Here is a 27,057-nt window from a genome sequence, read left to right on the forward strand (position 1 = left end):
TTAGCCAATAAGAGCACGTGTTAGTTTAAAATATTGTGATTGGTGTTGTGCAAGTAACATTTCCGTGCTGCACATTTACGTAATGTCATGCTATGAAAAAAGTGTGCATTCTTTGTCTAAAATATTATTATTGATGAGCATTTTGGGAAACAGCCAGACTTTAGAGACATTTTGTTTGGTGTTAGAAGATGGTTACATATTTGTGGCTATTACTGTATTTTGGGCTATTTACTATTATTATTGTCATTGTTGCATCTGTATATGCTTGTTTAGTTTCTTAATAGCCCATTGAAATTTGCATTTATTATTCTTGGCTTATGCCAATTCCCTTGATTGGTTAACTAATGTTTGCCTTCTGTAATGATTATTTGGATATGTAAATAAATTAACAGGACTGAGATTAGTGTGTCAAGCATTTTCGTTAAAGCTATTGACTAAATGTAGGTTATTGGTATTTCTCCGTTTCCCATGACTTATATCCAATAAAATTAGATATGTTAGGGTATTGACAAGGGTCATGCATTTCTAAGGTCATAGGGCCTCTGCATCCTTGCTAGAAATCCCAGAACCTCCTCTCCGCATGAAGATCCTAAAACCTCTATTAGCTAAGCAGATTCCAGGTACTGCCATCCCTTTGCAAATCCCAGGCTCTGCATTCATTTGAAGATCTGCATTACCCAGGAGAAATCAGATCATGTTCCCTGTGTCAGTGCTGTGTTTGGTGATGGCGACATCTCAGAATGAGACCCCAGGCCATGAATTGGATGATGCAGATCTTGGATCTTAAGCAATTTAAGGAAACTCAGGTCCAACATTCACCACAGAGGGCACTGCATTCTCTATGACTATCTTGGGCCCATTATTCATTTTATAGGCAAGAAATGGTGCAGTTGCGCCCTATACTGTGGAACACCTGTACGGATCCTTCCACCATCTCCCATTTCACTTGCTGAAACCCCTTGAAGAAGGACCTTTCTTCACTTGAAGTGTAACCTACTTTGTTAGTCCATGCCTTGCAAGAATGGCAGAGCCAGTGACAGGCGCCCTAACCCTGCTCTTCGTGTCATAACCGAGCTGCCAGGCATCACAACATCTGTACTCCCAGCTGACCCAGAAAAGGTGGGACAAACCATGTCCCTCTTAAATAGGGCCTTGGCTTCCAAGTGGCCTTGTGTTTTAGTCAATAGAACCTGGCATTCTTTCGGATCTGAGGCCATACTTTTTTAATTTTCAGATACTCAATACATTCAACAATCAGTACTACAATTATTGGTTGCATTGAAACCCCACCCTTGTCAATGGAAGCCCCTCTTTTCCCCTTGTTTTGTGTTAATTTATTTCAATACCATTGCTGTTTTCATTACATCTACTCTCCCCTTTAGGCCCAGGAGTAATGAACGACCAGGCATCTCCTGTACTTGGGCCGATCTTCATTGCGCACCATAGGGGCCCCTTGTGTAGCTTGTGACATAAATTGTTGAATATCGTCCCATACGGAGACCATACTTTTAAAATGTAAAGTAAAACTATAAGTTAAAGAATGGAATGCAAAAATCAGAAGTGGTTGAAGGTGTTGCACATGCTCTGGGGCGACCAGGGCCGGACTGGCCGTAGTGGGATGAGGGCATTTTCCCAGTAGGCCGGAAGGGTGGGGGCAGTTTTTTGATTGGTGGGGGCCGGCTTCGCAGCAGTGCTTCTCACTAGCACCACGCCCCTTATTACCCCCCTTATGTCACCCTCCCCCGGGCCAGCCCATCTGAATCGCCAGAGCTGGTTTGTATTCCCAGTCCGGCCCTGGGGCGACTACGCAGGTCTTCAGGTTGACCCGACTCTGCCCCCTCTCCATACCCAGTTCAGACTTGAGATGCGTGCTCTCCTGCTCCAGCTGCTGGATCCTCAGCTCCTGCTGCTGCTGTTTGTCCTGCAAGTCCTGGGCGTCACTGCGCAAAGTCCTATTATCCTGCCGCAGCACCTGGACCTGCAAAGATGGAATTCAGGGACACAACTCGGTTGTGTGTTATAAAGTGCAAACCAGATGGGGAACAGTGGTAGTCTGTATAATAATGAGGGGTGTAGGACAATACAATAATCATAAAGCAGACGGGAACTGATGAAGTGATATACATTAATGAGGGGGGGTTGTGACAGAAGATAATACTTCAATTATGGACTTACTCGATGGGGTGCCATACATTACTCGTACCTGCTACTTGTTGAGGTCTAGAGATTTTGCAAAGTAGTGATGAGTGGGTAAAACCTGCCACAGCCAAGAATGATGCAGTGAAAGTTGGAAAGCAGGTCAGGAGTGGATAGTGTGGGAAAGGAATAGTGTGGTGAGAGAGGAGGCCTCAAGGTAAGAAAAGGAAATAGTCAATGAGGGAAAAGAAGGGGGTATGTGAAGTCCAGTAGCATGAGGAGTGAAAAGGGTAAAAAGAGAGGAAAGTAAGTAAGTAAGTAAAAAAATTATAAAGCACGCTAATACCAAAGTGTCTCTGCACTAAGCAGCCGGAACCTCCAAAAAAGGGGGTACGGACCTGGTAGGGTACAGGCTGGCCTACTCTAGTTGGGATCGGAAAAGCCAGGTCTTAAATGGTTGCCTAAAAGTCAGTAAAGAAGCAGGGAAATGAGCAGGAGCAGGGAGATGCTGAGAACGGCAGTGTGTGGGGCAGGATGGGGGACATAAATGTAGGGTAAGCAAGGGCAAGAGGGTGGACAATTTGGGACAGGGTTAGGAGACGGTAGGGAGTATGAAGTTAGGGAGAGGAGGAAACAATGAAAACACAGGTGGAATCAGGACAGGAAGAGAGGGGCACACAGGGAACAGTGGGGGAAGAGAGAGAGGAAAAAAGGAAAAGATGGCTGTCAGCACAACAGAAAGGCACAGGGAGGAGGGTTTGTAAAGGGTATGTTGTGTTGAGAGGAGCTCTAAACTTGGACATCGATAGGATAAGGAGTGAATAGAGTAAAATAGGGGAAGGTCGGCAAAACAAAAGTGAAGAGGAAGGGGAAAAAATGGAAATTAGGGAATGGCGATAAGAGAAATGGGGAGGGAAGTCATGACCAGAGACTGCACACTGACTAATTCAGTATCCATCCGTTTGTTTGACAACTTCAGCTTACTTAAGTACTGTCTGCAATCTCACTCACTTGAGAAATACCTAAATACCTGATATGGAACTTGTTCATGTGTCCAGGCAGACAGGGGTTTCTGGGATCACACAGAAACAATCAGCGGTTTTTAATCACTGGTGTCCTGGGGCTTAACCTTACTATTGAGTACAAAAGAGAGCACCAAGTATACCCCTTTAGCACCTGCCAACCCACTGGACAGATAAATCGAGCAGTCCAAGTCGTCCTCAAGGAGGTGTGTAGGGCTAGAGAATTAGAAATCAACAAGGATGAAAGAGCGATAAATGCATTACTGTCCTGCCGGCATCATTGACCATTGGAGGCAATGCCACTTACAAGGGTGTGCATTCTGTACGGCCCACTGGGCGTAGATGTCGCAGTCCTTGGCCTGGCCCAACCGATAAGATTGTGCTTAACAAAGAGAGCCACCAAACAAAAACCTCAGGTAAGTCATGGTGGTGCCAAGACCAATCCTCAGGTGGCGGGGGGGGGGGGGAGGGGGGGTCAGTTTGCTGCTCGTGGTCCTGGGAATAATGTTTTTTTTCATATGGCCAAATCACAAAACTTTCCACCCATGCTAGTTACGCTTACACCACATGTTGTACAAGCCAAACCCTGGAAATGTGTGCCTTGTAAACCATGCAACAAACATCATGTGAAATAAGTTAGTTTCTTCAAAATTAAAAACCGTGCATTTCTTTAACATGCAGCAGCATTGACATGAGTAAGTCACACTATAGAGTCATTGAAAGGTAAATGAAGACAAAAGGAGGATAGGTGAAATAAAATATTTAACACGGTTTGGTTAAGCGGGGAAGCCAGGATTAATCACCGGTTTTCTGGTATCAGTTTGTACAAAGCAGCTACTACACAGCTATCTATTTGTTTGTCCTTTTGACTTCAAAGGTTAATGCTTCGTTTTTAGGTCGAGGGTGGGCAGCGCATGCGCTGCTCTGCGAGGCATGCTGTATTCAGGTAGGGACTTGATGCTCCACCCACTCTCCACCCATATTTTTCATTGGCTTGTGTCATTGTCCACTGTAAACTGTGGCTGTTCATTGGTCAATGGACTTAGTAGTCCCTCCTTAGTATCGCCTTGTCTCATTTTGTAACCTCCCATGGAGACACCCCCCTGTTATGTGTGTTGTTGCTCGGTAAGCTTTAATTACAGCCTCAGAGCACTATTTTCTCAAATAGCTTTGTCACAGGGCACGCTCTCTCCTAAGGCTTTTTAAAAAATGTTATAGAACAAACAATAGGTCTTGCATTTGCGAGAGTTTAAGCAATTGGCATTGTAAATGACAATGCTTTTTATGTACTAAACAGAACGAAATCCTTGGGTCTATTACAAAAATCAGAGAGTGTGGCGAACCACTACTAGATAGTTTGTAAACAAAAACATGAACAATACAGACCCAATGACTATACGCCACAGAACTAGCCTTTTCAGGACGAAATCCCTCACTCACCAGAGGTGACATGCTTCATCATATGGGATTCTCCTCCCAGAGGAAAAAGCTAGTTCCTTTGGGGGCTACAACCCCCCTCTCTGAGAGGGAGGAGCTCAGGGATGTTTTGAATAGCTGCTGGGATATTCTAAATCCACATATGAAGAGACAGCTGTGTGAATGAGGGCGCAGCGCAAAGAAACAAAAAGTGTGAGGATAGTGAGGTTAAAACTAGCTAAAGTGCGTAAAAAAGATATTTATTTAGATACGCCCCTTGCCAGGATTAAAAAACAGCGCACCAGCGGTATGGATTTAAACCTCGACGGTGACAGGCTCAATCCGTGCCGGCGTACCGACGGAGAGAGCGGTGCTCCTTTCCTGAGCTGTCGCCAGGTAGAGGTGTGGTTGCTTACCCAGCAGTGGCGGGTAACTCTTCCCTATGGAACAGACAGATTAAGAACAGTTTCTGTCCTTGTATCCTTTTTTGTTGTATCACTTACACTGATCTAGCAGCAGCATCATAGGTCCTGACGAAAGCCTCGCCTACATATAGGTTTATGGCTGAAACATGTTGACCATTGCTTTCTATCTCACCGTCGCGGTTTAAATCCATACCGCTGGTGCACTGCTTTTTAATCCGGGCAAGGGGCGTATCTAAATAAAGTATCTTTTTTACACTCTTTAGCTAGTTTTAACCTCACTATCCTCACACTTTTTGTTTTTTTGCGCTGCGCCCTCATTCACAGAGCTGTCTCTTCATATGTGGATTTAGACTACCCTACCAGCTATTCAAAACAAAACACCCCTGAGCGCCTCCCTCTCAGAGAGGGGGTTGTAGCCCCCAGAGGAACTAGTTTTCCTCTTGGAGGAGAATCCCATAAAATGAAGCATGTCACCTCTGGTGAGTGAGGGATTTCGTCCTGAAAAGGGAAGTGTCCACAGCTAGTTCTGTGGCGTATAGTCATTGGTTCTGTATTGTTCATGTTTTTGTTTACAAACTTCTAGTAGTGGTTCACCACACTCTCCGATTTTTGTAATAGACCCAAGGATTTCGTACTGTTCAGTGATTAAGTGTTGGGGATTAAATCCTGTGTGGTCTTAAAAATGTCCCTAGGACCCTCCGGCTTTGAACCGTTTTTTGTTTGGTAGTAATGTAGTATGTATCTGTTTTTAAAAACAACACATAAATAAAAGTCAGGGTAATTTACAATGGCAATGACTCAAACTCTCGTAGATGCGAGACCTATTGCATTGCAAATGCTTGTTAAATGTGTGCAGGAGGGTAGAGCTGGAGCAGTAAGCAGAAATCACATGACAGCTCGGCTCGTTTTGGGCTCGAGGTTCCAAGAGAGCTTTGACATGCGCCAGAGCCCAGGATCTGGCTCGAGCTTTAAGTGGGGCTCGCCCACCTCCAAGAAGTTGGCAATATAATGGCGCTGCAAGCGGCCTCTATCTCAGGAATTCACTCATGTTTAACTATATATGGAAATAGTTCATTTGCATCTCTTATACTGCGTTATAAGTAAAAAGTGAGGCGTTCTGATGCCTTCGGGGCATTATTTTAACTTGTATAAAACATCCACACAAAAAAAAGAATGGGGTAAGATAGTAGGGTGAATCGATAAAGGGTGGAACGTTAAGGAGCGAGGGCTGTCACGTGAAGGGTGGAGGGAAGGAGTAAGCCAAACGTGAAGACGGTGGCAGAGATAACGATTGATGAGGGCACAAAGTGCAGGGTGACTACAAGGAATGGTCCGGGGTGATGGGGTGGAGGGAGAATGTTAGAGGGCGCTGCAGGAAAGGGAAATATAAAAGAGAACACGGTGGGAGGAAAAAAATTAAGCGAACCTGGAAAGAGGGAAAAGCGACGAGAAACTAAAAGGGAGTTTAGGGCACGTGACGTGCACCAAAAGAGAGACGAGGAATCACCGAGATTAAATGTCGAACTAACTGACAAAAAAGCTAGAGTTTCACCACGTGCTTGAGATAAGAACAATAGTGTCATCCGCAGACCCGTCTAAAGCCATTTCATGGCATCTGCTGGGTGGCGGCCATAAAAGGCCGGGAGGGGACAGGCGTGAGGGCGGCGGAGACAGGTGAGGGCGGGATGGGGAGGCGACGGCTGCAGCCCTCGGTGTGCTGCCGGGCACCGAAGACGAGGCACACAGAGGGAAGGTAGCAGGGTCACCCACCCTCTGTGCCCACACCGGCAGCCCTTGCAAAAGCCCATGTGTAACTAAGGGTCGGTGCCCGGCTTCACTCACCTCTTTCCGCTCGGCCTCCACCGCCTTCTCCAGGTCCTGGACTCTCTGCAGCATCACGGCCTGGGACTCCTCCAGCGACCTCCGCAGGCTCGTCTCCTGGGACAGCAGCTCCTGCAACTGGACACCAAAGCGCTCGTTAGATCCATAAAGAACAAAGAGGGGGCCCGGGGGAAACCAGGGGCAGGTCTGAAACGGGGACATGCTAACACATCAGTAAATCACAGCAAAGAAACAGGTAGGGAAACAAGCATTTGCAATGCAATAGGTCTCGCATTATTAAAGTTTGAGCTATTGACATTGCTAATAATAATGCAACACCAATAGCTCAAACATTCAGTAATGCGAGACCTATTGTATTGCAAATGCTTGTTTTTTTACTGTTATTTTTCCACCACCGACGTGACCCAGTGCCCCCACCCTTCCCCGTGAGCAGCCAATGATAAAAGCACACAGCGTAATAAACTAGATAGAGTAGTAGAAAGAGTGTGTGAGAAAGCAAGAATGAAGGAGAGAGAAGGTTATAGATGCACAAAGAAGAGGAGGAGAGTGTGTGTTTGTGGTTTGGATTTAAAACAAAGTTATGGTAAAGAAACTGTGCTGAAAGACTTGAAGTGAACGAATATGAGAATTGCTGGATTCGTGCGTGCGAGAGAGGAGTGAGAGAGATAGAGATAGAGATAGAGATAATATGGGGAGGGGCACTAAGGGCGGGTGAGAAGTGGACCTGTACTCAGTATGATGATGTATATGAAGGGAGCATGTGTGAGCAGGCAGTTTAGATAGGACATAGGTAGTTTGAGGGAGGGATGTGAAAGGGCAGTGGAATTGTGAGATGAGGGGTGTTAGTGGTAGAGGGAGGGAATGAGAGGGGCAGTGTGTTTGTGTGGGAAAGATAAGGTTTTTTGAAGTGTAATGTAGAGATGGGTTGTATTTAAATTGTTTGTTGTGGAGTTGTGTAGTGAAAACATGTTGCCTGGTGTGCTGTTGCATTATGTGGATAGAAATTAAATGGTATGAACTGTAGTGGAATTATATAGAATGAGATAGTGTGTTATGTATTTAAATATGTGGATTAGTTTCTGGAGTTAATTTGCGGTGTGTGGGACCAAATTGCATTGCAGTATGCCATAAGTGATCCTCAAATCACCAAAGTAATAAAACAGAGTTTTACTGGGAGAAAGGCATGGACGTTTATGTTCTGGGAGTTAAAAGTATGTTAATGATTCATCTTTGATAACAGTACATTTGTTTTAAATTTTCCAATTGAAATAATAATCAACGTTATCTGCTACCACACTTAAATAGTAAACTATGACATTGTAGGATGCTTTGCTGATACCAGTACGTGAAATACTCCCCCAAAGAACAGCAGTTTGGCAGTGTTTGAGACCACTTTTTGATAACTGCAACTCACTGCCTCCGAATAATCAACTTTTGCTAAACAGTGAACAAAAGAACACAGCACCATACCATATGTGTTTATTATAGAGTGATAATTTTTTATTTGCTAGACTTTTATTGCATACATTAAATAATGTAGACAGCACTCTGAGAGCAATTGGCATTGTCAATGTCTTTAGCCATGTTTTATTAAGTAGAGTGGATGTATGTGGGGTGGTGATGAAATATGTGCAGTGTAAATATGTGGCAAGGTGTGGAGTGGAATTATATGGAGCGTAAATATTTTGCATGATGTGGATTTACGTGGAGTGGCATTGTTTGGCGTGGAGTGGTATGTAGTGAAGTTGAATTATGTGGCATGATGTTGAGTTATATTGTGTGGATTGCAATTATGTGGTGTGAAATGATGTGGGTTGGAGTGGCATTGTTTGTTTTGGAATTGTGTGGCATTGAGTGGAGTTATGTGAGGTGGATTTATGTGGTATGGTGTGCTATAGAATTATGTGGATAATAATTATGCAGTATTAAGTTTAGTGGGCTTATATCTACTGGTATTGTGTGTCGTAAAGTGGCATGTATTGAGTGGAATTATGTAGTATGATGTAGAATTATGTGGCATGATGTGGATTCTGTGGTGTGGATTGGATGTATGTAGTATCTAGTTAAATTATGTGTTGTGGAGTAGAATTTAGTGTTGTGGAATGGAATTGTGTGGAGTTGAATTGTGTTATGTGGAATTGTGTGGCATTGAGTGAAATTATGTTGAGCGAAATCATGTGGCATGGTGTGGAGTGTATTTATGTGGAGTGTTGCTATGTGGCATGGAGTAGATTTATGTGGAGTGTAATTGTGTGGTATGGAGTAGAGTGTTATTATTCTATGTGGTATGGAATTGTGCTGCATTGAATTGTGTGGCGTGGCATTGTGTGCAATTGTGTGGTATGGTGTGGAATTATGTGGAGTGTAAATACAGGGCATGCTGGAGTTGAATTTTGTTGAGTGTAATTATGTGTTTTGGAGCTGAGTGGATATATGTGGAGTGTAATTATGTGGTGTGAAGTGTAAGTATGTAGGCTGAAGTGTAATTATGTGGAGGGGAATTATCTGGAGTTGAATTGTGTTGCGTGGAGTGTAATGGAATTATTTTGCATGGAGTGGTGTTATGTGAAGTGGAATTATGTGGCATGGAGCAGAGTGGAAATGTGTGGAGTTGAATTTGATGGATGGTATTTATGTGGCATGTCGAATGATGTGGAGTTGAATTGTGTTGATTTGTGTTGTGTGAAATTATGCGAAGGTCAAAAGTTGAATTTTGTGGTGTGCATTTGTGTGTTGTGACATTGCGTGCCACTTAATCGTGTAGCGCTGTGTTGATTTATGTGGGGTTGAATGTTTGCTGTCTTCATAAGCCAGCGAAGAGCGAGGCGCAGTCTGCATCCAGTGATCTTTTCAGGCTTTAAATTGCTGTTGACTTGGAATGCGCTAGGGCCAGAGTTACCAACTTTGAAACTGGTGAACCATGTTTGAGTCTCAGCAGCATTGGCTTAACATTCTGTGATCCTGCACAATTCAGTGTATAAAAGAGACTAATATGACCTTGTGTAATGTAGCCAGTGCTCATGTAAAGCCCTAGAACCCCTTTGGGTTGTGTTTGCATTATATAAAATTGCATACAAAAAATAATGATTTGACAGGGAGGGCGAATTAGGCCCATGGACTATACGAGAAACTGGGATAATCTTGGTTGACGAGATGAGGTAACAAGTTATAGGCCAGCTTTCACAATATGCACTTTTGTAAGGTCTTATCAGTCAGTGTTTTTGTGACCATGAGTGCCCTCAGTATATCACGCCTCTGAAAGCACGATGACGTGTTAAAGCACTTGTATACAGGAAAACTATATATCCCACCGGATGACGTCTGAGATGAGTTGTTGCCTAGGAGGCAGGGAGTGCATGCCCAAAGTGTTCCCTGTACAGATTCTCCTCTGCCCTGTTTACAAATCTTTGAAAAACTTGGCGTAAGCCTTCACAGTGTTTAGTGCGATTTATTCAAAATGAGATCCCTTGTGTTGATTCAGTACTACAAGGGTATGGCTCTTCGTCCACCATCTTTAAAGTGCCTATTATGACCACGTATGTTGACAATCCGCACAGCGTGAAAGAAAATACAGTAGGTTTACAGCACTATTAGCTTGCCTTTGTAGATCTGTCTTACCCGATGTGAAATCTAATTAACTTTTTTACGTGGCGAGAAGATTAAACTTTTAACTCCACGTTTCTACAGTTGGATTGTTATTTTATAATTTGAAATTTCATTTTTCTGATTGTGCTGTATTGTTTACTTGCACATTCAGATATAACTGTCCATTTGATCTTCTGGCTTCATGGTAATGCACTTTTTACATCCGCCGACTTGACGTGCAGTGCAGGATAATTGAGTTATGTTTGTTAACAGACGCAACTGAAACTTGCTGGTCGCATCCTCACACTGGCCTGGGCTGCGCGGTCTCCTAGGCTCTACAGTGCAGCCAACTTTCTTCTGTCTGGGAGGATGGGGTCTAGCAGAAGCCTTTTCTAGAGTTGTTGAGAGGGCTGGTTAGGGTAATCCTCCTACCACTTCTACCGCACTTAGCAACTAACTTACATAGTCAGTGAAGCACTGCAGGCAGGTGTTAGCAAACAGCGAGGCCTGCAGAGAGCTGCGAACCAGGGAGCAGAGTAGGTATATGTTATCCGGCTGCCTTCTCTTTAGCGCACGTGCAACACTGCTGGCCTGTGGCTCAATCCCCGCCAGCATATACCATCAGGGAGGCACCACAGCATGAATGCTTGTAAGTTGATTCAGCCACCTACGCCACCACTTGTAATATAATCACGACATACCACCTTGAAATAAAATGTATAAATGTTATTAAAGTGCTCATGCTGCCGCCCGTGGTTGATGACTACGCACAGCTCACTATAGATAGTGATCACTCTTACAAATACAGGCGCCGACTCCAGTGCAGGCTATCAACTGAGGCAGCCTCCATTATGCGGTTTGAAACTGTGCATGGTAGTGCTTCGCTCCCGTACCGCCGCCGGCCCACCTATAGGTCACACATGGAGCCAGGGCAGGTGAAGAATGCGTTACATCAGAGGCCCGCCCAGACGATGGAAATCTCTACCTGGGGCCAGGGCTGGTGAGGCTCAGGCAGCAGGGGGGCACAGCAGGACTTAAAAATACCCCTGCCTGGTGCCAGTGTGAGTGTGGTTTCCTGCACAGCAGAGTAGCACTGACAAATCGCGCATGGACTGGAGGCCCCTCTGTCAGGGCCCGAAATTATATTTAAAGTTTAGTCAGTGCTTTAAATCAACAGTCTGCTGAATGGAGCCTAGCCCGCCGCGGCACTACAGTGAGCAGAGCGACAGGCTGTAAAGTATAAAAACTATCAATACATCAGTGAGCCACGCAGTAGCCTCTCCATGATGACAGTCAGTGCAACCTCTCGTCTGTGACCAGGTCCGGTCGCAGGGCAGCGGCATGATCAAATCAGCAGTGCGTGTGGTGCTGTGTGACATTAAGGTAACAGTACTGTAAAGTCAGTACTGTGGCAGACTGACCAGAAAGTACTTACTTGCTGATTGTTATTGTGAACTTTACTCCAGTCAGGCAGGAGGCACTGTCTCTCTGAGCGCCGGGCGGTCCAGCGGCCGCGGCGCACCGTGACTGAGCTGCACGGAGTAGGTGGTCGCGGGCGCACAGCTGTGCAGCACTGCGTCGTGCAGTCTCCCCGCAGCGCCCGATACGGAGCCTCTCATGATGCCGTGCGGCCATTATGCTTTCGGACCTACTGACTGACCCTGAGAGAGTCACTGTCCGGGAGGTGAGGTCGATGCTGTGCCAGACTCCCACCGGTCCAACCATGCGCCGCGGCCGGGTTAATATTATTAAATTGCCCCATCCTGTGCAGGCAGCAGCGTACTCTCACTATCAGACTGAGAGGGACGCCAGCTGCGCGGACCCGACCTGACGACACTCAGCACAACTCCATGAGTCCAGGGATGGCGCACAACCTTACTCATCCGTGATGCCAATCTCTGAGAGTCTCGTGTTGCCACACGCCCTGTCACCCATAAGACTCCATAAGATCTCTCAGCGCCTCCACTGATTCGGTGTTGTGTATGTGACGTGCGCCGGAGCACTCCAGTGCGGAATCCAGCACGAGGTTAAAGCCCTTCCCCCACACTGTGAACTCCACCCACCGCATTTCTCAATATAGTGAAAATTACTGGAAAAATAAATGTTATGTGACAACTGGCTTGAAAGGGAGGATGCTGGGGTAGGATTTAAGAGGGAACCGGGGAAGGGTCCAAGAAAGAAAGTGAAACCAGCCATGGCATTGTTGCTGGATGATGTTTGGGAGACAGAGAACAAGAGCGCACTGAAGCTGACGAGGAGGGAGTGGGAGGGGGGAGTGGGGGCGGGTGCAGTGGTGCGGGCCGCAGTTGTAAAAGGCAGGGAGAGGGTGAGATTGAGGAAGGGGAAGGGAAAGATAGGGATCAAAGGGAAAAAAAAGGGGGTGGCAAATGGTGTGCACTTTGATGTCCTCAGTGGCCGCGCGGCTCACTGAGGACATCAAAGCAAGTGATCAGGCAGTGCTTTTCAGGCTGCCAAATGGTGCGCGCGCTCGGGGCACATGCACTGTAGTTGGAGGCCTGAAAAGCCACTGTTTGCACTTCCAAAACTCGCTTACTATAAGTCTCGCCAGAGCAGCGCTAAAGCGCTGTCTCAGGCGAGACCTAAAAACTAGACAACAACTGTAGGAGCAGTCCAGCCTGGGGAACTTAAGGAAGGAGAACACAACCCCTCTGTCTGCAAAGGATAGATAGATAGATAGATAGATAGATAGATAGATAGATAGATAGATAGATAGATAGATAGATAGATAGATAGATAGATAGATAGATAGATAGATAGATAGATAGATAGATAGATAGATACCCCTGAATCACAATTCTCCTCCATATCCTATAAAAAATTCACAGGTGCTTCTCACCCCTTCGATTTACGAGAAATGTACTTTTCACCACAAAACTGTGGAACCATGCCACCCACACACACCTGTGCATTCTCCACAACTCTCCACCCCAATTCATCGCCCAGCATCCTGAAATGACAGCAACACGATTTTTCTCCTATTCATAATAGAAAATTGCAATCCAAAATATCAAACTTAAAATAACACGTGATATGAACTCTCTCTGCGCCCCCTCCCTACGTGTGTTTGCCAATACAGAGGATATGTTTAGAAGGTATGGAAGCTACACAATGTCTAAACAAAAAATGCATGAATAAATGAATGGCCCTAAAGAAATAGAAGAATAGCGTACAATATTTAATTTATTATTTTCAACAATCTTAAGAATATAGTTCAAGTGCTGAACTATATTCTTAAGATTGTTGAAAATAATACATTAAATACTGTACGCTAATCTTCCGTGTCCCTGTCAAATAACGATCCTTTATTGCTCCACATGGTATAAATTACCTTATAATCCTACTTAAAATAGGCATATGGATTAACATCATCGCTAATGCAAATGTTCTTGTTTACCTTGGGCCACACTGGCCCTTTAGGGACCATTGTTCTCTCATAACATAAATAGTCACCCCAGGTTCGAATACTGGGGTTCCCTTGTTTTTCCTATAAACGTGACCCTAAAGAAAGGACCTGCAATACCATGTTAAAGTTAGATTGTGTGCTTTATTAATGCTATTTAAAAATAACAGTAAATAACTGTGCAGAGTATGCTGGCATAGCTAGGAACCGAAAACTGCAGCGACATATTTACATAAAACCCAGGCAGATAAGCAGTGCGAGGGGAACTGCAGCATATCAATTAAACGAGACACAGGTAAAGGCGTGAGAACAGAAGACAACAACACAACACAAAGTACAAGAACATGTACCCAGATACTAGGCCTGCAGCTACATTCCCTCATGTAACATAAAACCAATGTCCAGCTTATTAATGAACCACGACATGTAAATAGCCCAGACATGTAGCTTCATCTGAGCGAGGAGACACCCCAGAGGGCTGGACCGTGGAGACACCACAGCACGAAACGCTGGAAAATAGAACTAGATGCACAGGCGAATGACCCAGGCCTTCCAGCTACACCAAAGCAGTGTGAACTACAGCTTATTGTTGCTGAAAGAAAACACGTGCAAATAACCTTAATCTGCATGTATACAGGGGCAACAAAAGTCAGCACTGCAGGTATGTGATAGCACGAGGCAGAGGTGTCCAGATACCAAGGGGGCAGATACCTGCCAAGACTCTTCCAATTGAGAAACTGGAACAGCAGCTTATTAAACAAACACGGGTTGGTACATTCTTAATGGCAACAGCTACAACGATAGCACTGTATAAAACTCAACGTCAGCTAAAAACACGCATTGGCACAGTCTTGTCTATGGGAGATCTATTGGCTTTGCTGGAGTAGCGTCTGGTGGAATGGCGTCTGGTGGAATGGCGTATGGTGGAATGGCGTATGGTGGAATGGCATTGAGTGGAATGGCACGGAGTGGAGTTTAAAGGCATTGTGTGGCATGGAATGGGATTGTGTGGAGTAGAGTGGCAGTGTGTGGTGTGGATTCGCACGGTGTGGTGTGGAGTGGATTTGTGTGAAGTGGAGTGGAATTGTGTGACATGGAGTGGAGCAGAACTGTGTGGCGTAGGATTGTGTGTTGTGGAATTGTGTGGAGTTGAGAGCAACTGTGTGTAGTGGAGAAAAACTGTGTGGAGTGGAGAAGAACTGTGTGGAGTGGAGCGGAAATGTGTGGAGTGGAGTGGAAATGTGTGGCGTGGAGAGGAATTGTGTCGCATGGGATTGTGTGGTGTGGAGTGGAATTTTGTGGAGTGAGTGGAATAGTTTGGCGGGGAGTGGAATTGTGGGGCGTGGCATTGTGTGGCATGGAATTGTATGTGTGGCATAGAAATGTGTGGTGGGAAAATGTGTGAAGTGGAATGGAATTGTGTGGCATGAGGTGGAGTGGCATTATGTGGCATGAGGTGGAGTGGCATTATGTGGCATGGAGTGGAGTGACACTGTGTGGTGTGGACTGCAGTGGCGTGGTGTGGGGTGGTGTTGTGTGGCATGGGGTGGCAATGTGTAGCGTGGAGTGGCATTAAATGGAGTGGCATTGAGTTAAAGGGCATTGAGTGGAGGGGCATGTTGCAAAGTGCTTCAAATCCTAATCAAGGGTAGTAAGCACTATATAAATACAAAAACAAGTGAGTCGAGTGGCACTGAGCAGAGTGAAGTGGCATTGAGCAGAACAGAGAGGCCTTGAGTGGAAAGGCATTGTGTGGCATGGTGTGGATTTGTGTGGAATTGTGTGGAGTGATGTGGCATGGAGTGGAATTGTGTGGATTGGTGTGGTGCGGAATTGAGTGGCATTGATCTGTGTGGAGTGGACTGGAATTCTCTGGAGTGGACTGGAATTGTGTGGCATGAAAATGTGTGGAGTGGAATGGAATTGTGTGGCATAGTGTGGACTGGTATTCTGTGGCATGGAGTGGAGCTATGGCCTGGAGTGACATTGTGTGATGTGGAATGCAGTGGAGTGGCACTGTGTGGAATTGCATTGATTGAAGTGACACACCACAAAGCACTTTAAGAGCTATAAATACAATTAAAATTGAGTGAGTTGGCATGACACTGAGCAGAGAGAAGTGACACGGAGCAGAGTGGTGTGGCCTTCTGTGGAGTGGTCTGGTGTGGCATCTAGAGGAGTGGCACTGTGTGATATGGAATGGCATTTTGTGGTGTGGGCGTAGAAAGGCATTGTGTGGCATAGCACTGTTTGGAGTGGCATTGTGAAGAGTGTAGAGAAGTGGAATTGTGTGGCATGGAGTGCAATTGTGTGGCGTGGAATTCTGTTTAGGGGAACTGAGTGGAGTGGATTGGAACTGTGTGTAGTGTAGTGAAATTTTGTGCTACATGGAGTAGAACTGTAAAGCGCGGAGTAGAATTGTATGGAGTGATGTAGAATTGTGTAGCTTGGAGTAAAATGGAATTGTGTGGCATGGAGTGATTGTGTGGAGTGGAATTGTGTTATGTGGAGTGGAACGGAGTGGAGTGGGATTATGTGGCATGGAGTGGAATTGTGTGGCGTGGAATGGGATTGTGTTGCATTGAGTAGAGTGGGATTGTGTGGAGTGGAGTAGAATTGTGTGGAGTAGAATTGTGTGGCATGGAGTGGCATTGTGTGGTATGGAAAGTTCTACAAGTTGCCACAGAATGGTCCTATAGCGCTTCAAATACTTTTGCTATATAAATACAATTATAATCCTATATGTTAACAATTATGTCAACCTACGATCTATATAAACATTGGATACCTTTGATCTGATGGAGTCACTTATTTCTATGTACACGCTTCTACGAGAACTGGTTTGTTTACAAATCCATTTGTTTTAGAGCGGGAGAGGCTAGCGGGTGATTTACCAGTTGGGGAAAATAGAGCTGGGCAGTGTTGTGAAGCTACAAATGTTAAAAGCCTTTTCCATAACGGAGTATCAGACGTGTTCAGAACCTGTAGGAAGCTGTTTCTCTATATAGTGCACTAATAAGAAGTAAACTGTGTAGCGAGTCCAGTGAGTCCCCAATTGGCTGACAGAGGCAAAAGTCGATAATACAGACGCTCTATTAGTGGTAGTGTGGGCGAGCAGTCAGGCTTATTAGAGGGTAATGCTAAGAATTTGTTGTACTCACAGGGGCAATGAATGAGACCCACACTCAAGAATACATCTGAGACCAAGTTAGAAAAATAACAATTCTTTTTATATATATTTTCAAATCGCAAACTATGTTTAAAGGTAATTTCTGTATTTCTTATGCGTTTTCCAAAGGGAGCAAATAGTTAAAAAGTTGTGTGCAATTACGCACCATATAGTTCTATGGGAGAAAAAACAGGTAAGTAAATCACACAGCACAGACAGTTGTAGGGTTCCACCTTCTGGGTGTTGGGTAGCAGGGAGTCAAGGTTCATGGTTCTACCAACAGGTCGTCGGGTGCGTCCTGAATTCTGTCGGGAGCAGGGTGCTGGTGTTGTTGGTAGCTGGCACGCTACGGGGAAGGGGGGCTCTCTAAAACCAGATTGCACAAGGGGACTTGGCTCTCAAATCGGGTCTGGGGTCGCAAGGGCTTTGGGGGCAAGGGAGCACAGCCAGTTAGTCGTTACACAGGCCGGGGGGGCTGGGTGCAGAGCAGGTAGGTTGGCCTGCTCCTGTGCATGCAGGTGCTCCTTGAGTTCGGGGGCCAATACCTGGCAGAGACGAATTCAGGACTGCTGGGCCACTCACGAGGTGGGTCTCAGGGGTCATGATAGCCCTCTGCGGATGATGGGTTCTAGTACAGTTGAAGTCCTGACTGGGCTCTTCTGTGTTATTCTTGGTTGCAGAGCGCCCTGTACCCCTGTGATCGGTATTGCTTGGCTTCGTGTCGGTCCTGGTGCCTCCACACTCAAGGGGGGAAGACAGACCTGATCTTCCAGAGCATAAGTACCTCTCCCTGGTTGGTTGCGGTGTTGGTTGGGCTGGTGAGCTGCAAGTCGGTGGACCGGACTCTGCAGTATTCGGTGCCTGCGGACTGCGGGGTAGTAACTCCACTACTCCACGGGAGTTCTTGGTAATTGGCAAAGGCTGGTGGTCCTCTGGAGTTCTTAGGGGTCACACAGCAGCAGGATGAGAAAGTTCACCTCGATTGTCTAATTCTGAAGCAGCAGGCAAGGGTTTGCGCAAAATCTCAATGACAGGGTCTCAGTTCTTGGGTTCAGCAGCTTTTCTTTGTCCTTTCTCCTTTAGGTCCGTCGGATCTGAGGTTCTAGGTCAGCATGTGCCCCCTAAATACTCAATTTAGGGGCGTTAAATGTAGTATCCAATTGGCTACCTACCTTAGGGTGTCTACATGCTCTATATGACCACCTTCTGTGGCAGCAGAGAGACGTCAGTACAAGGAACACAGGTAAATACCCAGACAGCAGAGATACTTCGCACTGGTACATAACCATATAGTAGAGATACATTAGTGCACAGGGCACTGGTAAATACTGAGGCAGCAGAAAGACATCAGAATATGACAGCAGAGAAACATCAGTATATGGAACACAGGTAAATACCCAGACAGCAGAGACCCATCACACTGGTACATAACCAGATACTAGGGCTACATCAGTGTGCGGAGCACAGGTAAACCTTGAGGCAGCAGAGAGACATCATCAGTATATGGAACACGACCAAAATACCCAGACAGCAGAGATCCATTGCACTGGTACAAAACCAGATGGTAGAGATACATCAGTGCGCGGGGCACGGGTAAATACTGAGGCAGCAGAGAGACATCAGAATATGGAACGGGTAAATACCCAGACAGCAGAGATCCATCATACTGGTACATTACCAGATACTAGCGCTACATCAATCAATCAATCAAGGGTTTGTTAATCACCAGACAGCAGAGATCCACTGCACCGGTACAAAACCAGATAGTAGAGATACATCAGTGCACGGAACACGGGTAAATACTGAGGCAGCAGACATTCACAGCACCAGTACAAAACCAGATAGTAGAGATACATCAGCATGTGGGACACGGTTAAATACTGAGGCAGCAGAGAGACGTCAGTACAAGGAACACAGGTAAATACCCAGACAGCAGAGTTACATCGCACTGGTACATAACCATATAGTAGAGATACATTTGTGCACAGGGCACTGGTAAATACTGAGGCAGCAGAAAGACATCAGAATATGACAGCAGAGAGACATCAGTATATGGAACACAGGTAAATACCCAAACAGCAGAGACCCATGGCACTGGTACATAACTAGATACTAGAGCTACATCAGTGCGCTGGGAACAGGTAAACACTGATGCAGCAGAGAGACATCAGTGTATGGAACACGGGTAAATACCGACACAGCAGAGATCCATTGCACCGGTACAAAACCAGATGGTAGAGATACATCAGTGCACGGGGCACGGGTAAATACTGAGGCAGCAGAGAGACATCATCAGTATATGGAACACAGGTAAATAACCAGACAGCAGAAATCCATTGCACTGGTACAAAACCAGATGGTAGAGATACATCAGTGCGCGGGGCACAGGTAAACACTGAGGCAGCAGAGAGACATCATCAGTATATGGAACACAGGTAAATAACCAGACAGCAGAAATCCATTGCACTGGTACAAAACCAGATGGTAGAGATACATCAGTGCGCGGGGCACAGGTAAACACTGAGGCAGCAGAGAGACATCATCAGTATATGGAACACAGGTAAATAACCAGACAGCAGAAATCCATTGCACTGGTACAAAACCAGATGGTAGAGATACATCAGTGCGCAGGGCACGGGTAAACACTGAAGCAGTAGAGAGACATCAGAATATGGAACACGGGTAATTACCTAGACAGCAGAGACCCACCGCACCGGTACAAAACCGGATACTAGGGCTACATCAGTGCGCGGGTACACAGGTAAACACTGAGGCAGCAGAGACAGAATATGGAACGAGGGTAAATACCCAGACAGCAGAGGTCCATCACACTGGTACATTACCAGATACTAGCGCTACAGCAATCAATCAGGGGTTTGTTAATCACCAGACAGCAGAGATCCACTGCACCGGTACAAAACCAGATAGTAGAGATAGATCAGTGCACGGAACACGGGTAAATACTGAGGCAGCAGGCATTCACAGCACCGATACAAACCCAGATATTAGAGATCCAGCAGCATGCGGTACACGGTTACATACAGAGGCAGCAGAGAGACGACAGTACAAGGAACACAGGTAAATACCCAGACAGCAGAGATACATCGCACTGGTACATAACCATATAGTAGAGATACATTAGTGCACAGCGCACTTGTAAATACCGAGGCAGCAGAAAGACATCAGAATATGACAGCAGAGAGACATCAGTATATGAAACACAGGTAAACAACCAAACAGCAGAGACCTATGGCACTGGTACATAATTAGATACTAGAGCTACATCAGTGCGCGGGGCACAGGTAAACACGGAGGCAGCAGAGAGACATCAGAATATGGAACACGGTTAAATACCCAGACAGCAGAGAACCACCGCACCGGTACAAAACCAGATAGTAGAGATACATCAGTGCACGGAACACAGGTAAATACTGAGGCAGCAGACATTCACAGCACTGGTAAAAAACAGATATTAAAGATACATCAGCATACGGGACACGGTTAAATACGGAGGCAGCAGAGAGACGTCAGTACAAGGAACACAGGTAAATACCCAGACAGCAGAGATACATCGCATTGGTACAGAACAATATAGTAGAGATACATTAGTGCACAGGGCGCTGGTAAATACTGAGGCAGCAGAAAGACATCAGAATAGGACAGCAGAGAAACATCAGTATGTGGAACACGGGTAAATACCCAAACAGCAGAGACCCATGGCACTGGTACATAACCAAATACTAGAGCTACATCAGTGCACACGGCACAGGTAAACACTGAGGTAGCAGAGAGACATCAGTATATGAAACATGGGTAAATACCCAAAAGCAGAGATACATTGCACCGGTACAAAACCAGACGGTAGAGATACATCAGTGCGCAGGGCACAGCTAAACTCTGAGGCAGCAGAGAGACATCAGTATATGGAACACGGGTAAATACCCAGACAGCAGAGACCCACCACACCAGTACAAAACCAGATACTAGAGCTACATCAGGGCGCAGGGCATGGGTACGCACTGAGGTAGCAGCGAGACATCAGTATATGGATCACGGGTAAATATCCAGACAGCAAAGATACATCGCACTGTTACATAACCACATAGTAGAAATACGTCAGCACACGGGACACGGTTAACTACTGAGACAGCAGAGAGACGCGAGTACAAGGAACACAGGTAAATACCCAGACAGGGAAGCTCAATCAGTGCACGGAACACAAGTAAATACCCAGAGAAAAGCGCTTCATCAGTGCACGGGACACAGGTAAGTACCCTAACACACGAGCTCAATCAGTTAAGAGAACATAGGGAAAGCCTAACCACGCAGGCCCATTGACGCATAGGAGACCTGTAGACACCCAGACAGGAGCGATCCATCAGTCTACGTACCACGGGTAAATACCCAAAAAGCAGAGATCCATTCATTTGCAGGAAACAGGTAAACACACAGACAGCAGAGACTGATCAGTGTATGCAACACAAGTAGTAAATGCCCAGGGAGAAGGGTTGTGTCACTGTGTAGTGCAAAGGTTCATACAAAGTTAGAAAGGCTCCAGAACTGAGTAAGTTACAAGAAAATACCAAGGCAGGAGAGTTCCACCGATACTAGGATCACAGATAAATACAATAAAATAAAGGCTACAACTACCACTGCCCAAGTCACTGATAAACATGTAGGGGAAAAAAAACAATTACAAAAAAAAAAAAAATCGATGACTGAAAATGAATTAGGAGATTTTAGCATTTTACAGTAAGAGGTCAAACTCAAGCAGCTGCACGTCCCTCTATCCCCGTACAGCTGTCGATTGAGCACGGATGAGCCCACAGGTTCTGGTTACAGGTGTAATAAAGGGAGGCCTTCAGCAGCAGACTGCCCCGAGGCCGCCATTGTGTGCTCACAGATCAGGTCTGTGATCATGATGGACAGACAGCCGTCTCGTGAGAGCCAGGACCCAGATCAAAGCGCCCCGAAACTTGAGAGGTGGGAGCCTGGCACAAGGAACAGGACAATCCAGGTTGGCCATGTCACTCTGGGGTTACGATTTAAGGGGACAGGAAGGCTTTTCGGAAACAAATCACCCATTGTAGCCAGGAGTGCATTAATCACCGACACCTGATCGGGCCGCGTTACTGACTTAGGCACTAGGAAGTTCTGGGTTCCAGTCACAGCTTCCACGGTTGACTTGCACTGTGTGATCTTGGCCAAATCATGGTGTAAAAGGCTGCACAATAGTTTACCAAAACTTTTTTTCAAGGTGCAATTTGTTTTTGAACATTTCATTTGGAGCGCAAAGAATTACCAATCTTGCTTTCATATTTGAGCATATAATCGGGGAGCATTATAAATAGCTTTTAATTGCTACATTTTCCTACCCACACATGGTTTTATACCGGACCCGATCTCAGTAATGCAGGTTGAACTCACAGCTCAATGCATTTCCTTGGAGCACTCACCCAGATAGTAAAAGCTTTCCTTTAATAAATCATAAAGACAACTTTGTACAACTTCCATGTATGCATACAAAACTTGCCTTTGAGACAGACAATCCTCTTTCGCAGATCTAAACTACCGGCAACGGATTTGTGCTGTAGGGGCTTGGACCTACATTCCAGTGGACAAAATAACAAAAACCTGTTGTCCTTGACATCAGACAATATGTGCTGGGTGTTGGGCATCTCCAGACAATCTTATTGATCTGGTCTGGGAAACAGGCACAACTAAAATGGGGCATCATGACCCCATCTGATCTTACGAAGGAGGGGTCTTCCCTTACCCGATTACCTGACCTAGAAAGCTGCTTTCGTGTTACCCAAGCACACCCACTTTCCCTAGTTACCTCAGGAGTCAGTGATGCATTCTGTAAGCCTGTTTATCAACAAAAAACATAGGTCACCAATGCTTATCCTATAAGGGGGACAAGAAACACAGCATGTGAGATGCAGAACCATAGTCTATTTAAGGTGACTAGACGGTGTGCACCTTACATTAATACACAGCATCTCTGGCTGGCACAGACTGCAAAAGAGGGGGCCCATTCTGATTAAAATGAGGGGCATGATACGGTAATTTCACTTCTGCGAACACGACTGCACACTCTGTATGCTTATTAGCTCTCCTAAGTATCTTGAACACTTGTAATCAGCTGAACACTGCTCTTAAAATCAATGACTGACATTGAAGCTCCCTTTCCAAAGAAACTTGAGACAGAAAGTGAAGTTGTGTGTCCGCGCGCCTGGGAAACCGGAAATCAGATTTGTGCTTCCCGCATTTGGTCTAACTGAGTGAGCGGGCCAAAGCAAACCATTTTACCTCATTCCTTTTCAGCCTTTCAGCTGCATCATGGTTCAGAACAGTTTGACATTGTTGTTCCTGCATCCCTCACCACCTCTTAAGAGTTAAGTATCAAGCTCAGCAAAGAGATATTGGCTTTCATTCCAAGTGGCCCGTTATGTGGGATGGTAAGATTCCACCCAATACATACTGATTCCATAGACCAGGGTTCTTCTCCAAAGTCGACCATGGAGGGTCGGATCCATGCCAGATTTTTAGCATATCCCCATTTAGATAAATGTAATAATCTTAAAAATCTGGCATGGATCCGGCCTTTCAGGACCGAATTTGGAGAACCCTGCCCTAGACTGAATTACTTATTGGGTGTGGTATTATTTCACTATGGTACCCAAACTTGCAAAAAATATTCAGAAGTACTAAGGCCCAAAACATGCATTTTACTTCCATGGATGCCCTAGGTATATAAATCCATTTTATTCATTACATTCTTTTGCATTGATAGAAACACACCTCAAACTGTGCGGGAGATGTTATTTCTCATGCTAAACACCTCTCTCCCTTCTGTGCCAGCTCTCAGCGCAGCTCATGCCACAAGGTGCTCCTTAGGGGAGTTTGGTCTCTGCAGGAGTCAGATCCCAGTTCAGGTCCTCAAATGATGTTTGCTAATGCTGCTTTAACCACATTTCAACATTTATACTCTAAGCAAAAATCAGCAGACTTTCACTCCACACTCAGATCTATTGCACTAGGAGACTGCCAGAGAACCATTGTTAGCAAATTTGTTCTCCTGTGGTTTCTTATGCTAATTAAAAGGAACATGGTACACAGTATGGGACTCAGGCTAACAATAAAGTGCCAGAGGTGGAAGCAAAAGGACCACTCAAAGCACCTCCCTACAATTGAGTGTCCACAAGGTCTCCACACTGGGACATAACCAAGAGCAATGTCAAGTGCAAGAAGAGTACCACAAAAATGGCCTCATACTTTTTAGAACGCACGAAGAAATTTCATGGACAGTGATAGACCAAGTAACCAATGAGAGATATCTCTTTGAAAAGGAACAGAGGTGGGTGTTAAAAACATGTGACACTGGACTGAATGATGAAATTTCCTGGGGCCAACTGTAAAATTTCTCACTCTTTTAGTGTAAAAACTAAGAAGAATCGGAACATGCCACAATGTTCAGGTCACATGTATGTTACATATTCAAACAATATCACAAATGATTGTTATAACAGGGAGTGTACGATCCTGTGTGATCAGTAATAGACAGGAAATGTGTTTTTTCTGGCACCCGGAACAGCACATTACCAGTGGCCTTTTTGTGAAAGATAGCGCTCCAGTGGTTCTTTCACGATAAACATCATGCTAATTTGATTCCACTAAACTACGTAATTCCTGTACACAACTCCAATCTTTTCTGTAAAACATCCACATAATGTTTTAAGCAGACACAAGCAAAGAGTATCACATTTGCGCATTGATACAGGAAGTGTGGCACTTTTTATAAATAATAAAAGCACGTTACAGGTGGCCAATTTGTTTGGAGCAACACTCTAGTGTTTACTTACATCCTAGCGGGTAGCATATAGGAAGTGTGTTTTTTCTAAGAACAAGAACAGCACACTCACGGCGGCCATGTTTTGTAAAAAGACAGCGCTCTAATAGTAACTTGTAGAAATTACAACAAAACTAATCATCCATGCTCTGCACTAATGCTCCAATTTAGACAACATTTTTGGTTTCCAGGAGCCATTTTAGATCGGGCAGACCGTGTGCTATTGCGACTTTACAGGAAGTGAACTTTTTTCATTACCGAGAGCAGCACAATACGGGCAGCCATCTTGGGTGAATTTACATTCCAGCGGTTAATCCCTAGTTTAGTGGGCTTTCAAAGTGCTGGCAATACAAATAGAAGCTCCGAACGTTCAGTAAACGTTTCACGGAGCCACGCGAAGGTATTTACGGGCGAGTGTGCAGCCTTGATGATGCGAGTAAGACCTGGGCGGGTCTTTAAATATAGCCTCCACACGGTCTGTAAACGAACAACTATGTGAATTAAACTAATACTATATTATTTACCAAACAGCTTGTTTGGTAGAGTGTATTACCTCAAGTACTTCCAACTGTGTACTTACGTCCTCTGCCCAACACTTAAAAATATTAAGTTGGAACATCGTTGGCCTAAAATCAAAAATGAACATTGTAGAGTGGACTAAAATGGTCAGCAGTTTTGATGTCTTAATGTTTCAGGAGACTTGGAGTACCAGTAGTTTGTTACTTGAGGGTTTTGTTTGTCTTAATAGTATCGCCCCTAGCCCTGAAGCTGGGCGACCTAGTGGGGGCTTATCCACATGGATAAAGATTACTGCAGGATGCAGCATCAAACCCTTGGGGACAAATGATAGTCATCTTCAGGCCACAATATACTCAAACGGGATTACGTTATGTTTCATAAACTTTTATAATAATGATTTTAAATCACTGCCCAACAAGAATGTTATCATTTTATTTGATTTTATTGATGATATGCTAGAGGGTAATAAGTTTGGGAAACTGGATGGTATCTGTTTAGGAGGAGACTTTAATGCACATTTATATAATAGAATGCAGAACACCATAGTTTCATCCCCCCCAATAATTCCTTGTAAAAGAGGGGAAGAACTGTTTAATCATCTATCCTCTAGGGACCTAATCAATGTCATGGCAAAAGCTGGCGGACAACCCGATACCGATCAGTTGCCCACCTATATAGGTCGTGGCTGCTCTTCTACCATCGATTATGTTTTTATATCATCGGCTCTTGAGAATTGTCTTGTCAAGGCCGAGGTTTTATCAACTTGTTATAGTGATCACAACCCAATTTTGACAACCATCAAATTTGTTAATAAATTCACTAAAAGGAAAGAAATTGGGGCAAGGGATTTGGTTGCATCCACCGATAAACGCAGAGTCATTTGGAAAGGCATTAATAATAAAATCTTACTCGAGCTAATTATAAAATCTCATCCTCTAATTGTGGAAACATGTCTGTCCAGTGATTGCCAAGACTCAGAGATTGTTGAGGCTTTTGTCGGGCTATGCTCTGCCATTAAACAGGAAATTTCCAAACCCATTAGGCAACATAACAAGAGCAACAGATGGTTTGATGGGGCTTGCTCACGGGCCAACCAGGACCTTCGTAAGGCACTTGCCGAAAAACCCCGGAACATGATATTGGTTAAAGCCTTGAGAAGAAGCTATAAAAAAGCAACTAAATCACGCACTGATGAGATTCTAAAGGAAAGGTGGGATTCACTTGCACGTACTGCTGTACTTAAAGATGTGACTGGGTTCTGGGGCGAAGTAAAAGCTCTGAGGTCCATGGGATCCAACTTAACCCCCATCAACTGTAATATACCAACTAAGTCATGGGAGGAGCATTTTGCAAAAATATATACAGCCCCAGTAATAACAGACCCCTCTTGTACAGAGACCAAGGTTGCTATTTCCATCTCTGAAGTGGAAGATGCTATTAATCAAAGCGCAGGGAATAAAGCCCCTGGCCCTGACGGGTTATCAATTGATTTAATTAAATCCGAACCAGATTTTTGGTCCCCTTTGTTGTGTAATGTTTTTAACAATTTGTCTAACACCAAAATCCCAGATACCTGGTCAAGTAGCGTTATCGTACCCATTTTTAAAAAGGATGACAGATCAAATCCCAGTTGTTACCGCCCTATATCTCTAATAGACAATACATTGAAG

The 27,057-nt window shown here is 45.0% G+C and overlaps 1 protein-coding gene across 2 annotated transcripts in view; it reads right to left on the bottom strand.

Moving 5' to 3' along the window:
- CCDC150 (coiled-coil domain containing 150) overlaps nucleotides 1-27,057 on the bottom strand; it is a 343,163-nt gene that overhangs the window by 262,704 nt on the left and 53,402 nt on the right. For both annotated transcript variants that reach the window (XM_085635385.1, XM_085635384.1), the window contains exons 6-7: nucleotides 6,842-6,958; nucleotides 1,849-1,978 (exon numbers count right to left, since the gene is read on the bottom strand). In XM_085635385.1, the coding sequence (XP_085491511.1) occupies nucleotides 1,849-1,978; nucleotides 6,842-6,958 (247 nt within the window). The remainder of the gene's footprint in view (nucleotides 1-1,848; nucleotides 1,979-6,841; nucleotides 6,959-27,057) is intronic.

Source organism: Triturus cristatus, chromosome 11 (assembly GCF_964204655.1).
Source record: "Triturus cristatus chromosome 11, aTriCri1.1, whole genome shotgun sequence".
Classification (NCBI taxonomy): domain Eukaryota; kingdom Metazoa; phylum Chordata; class Amphibia; order Caudata; family Salamandridae; genus Triturus; species Triturus cristatus.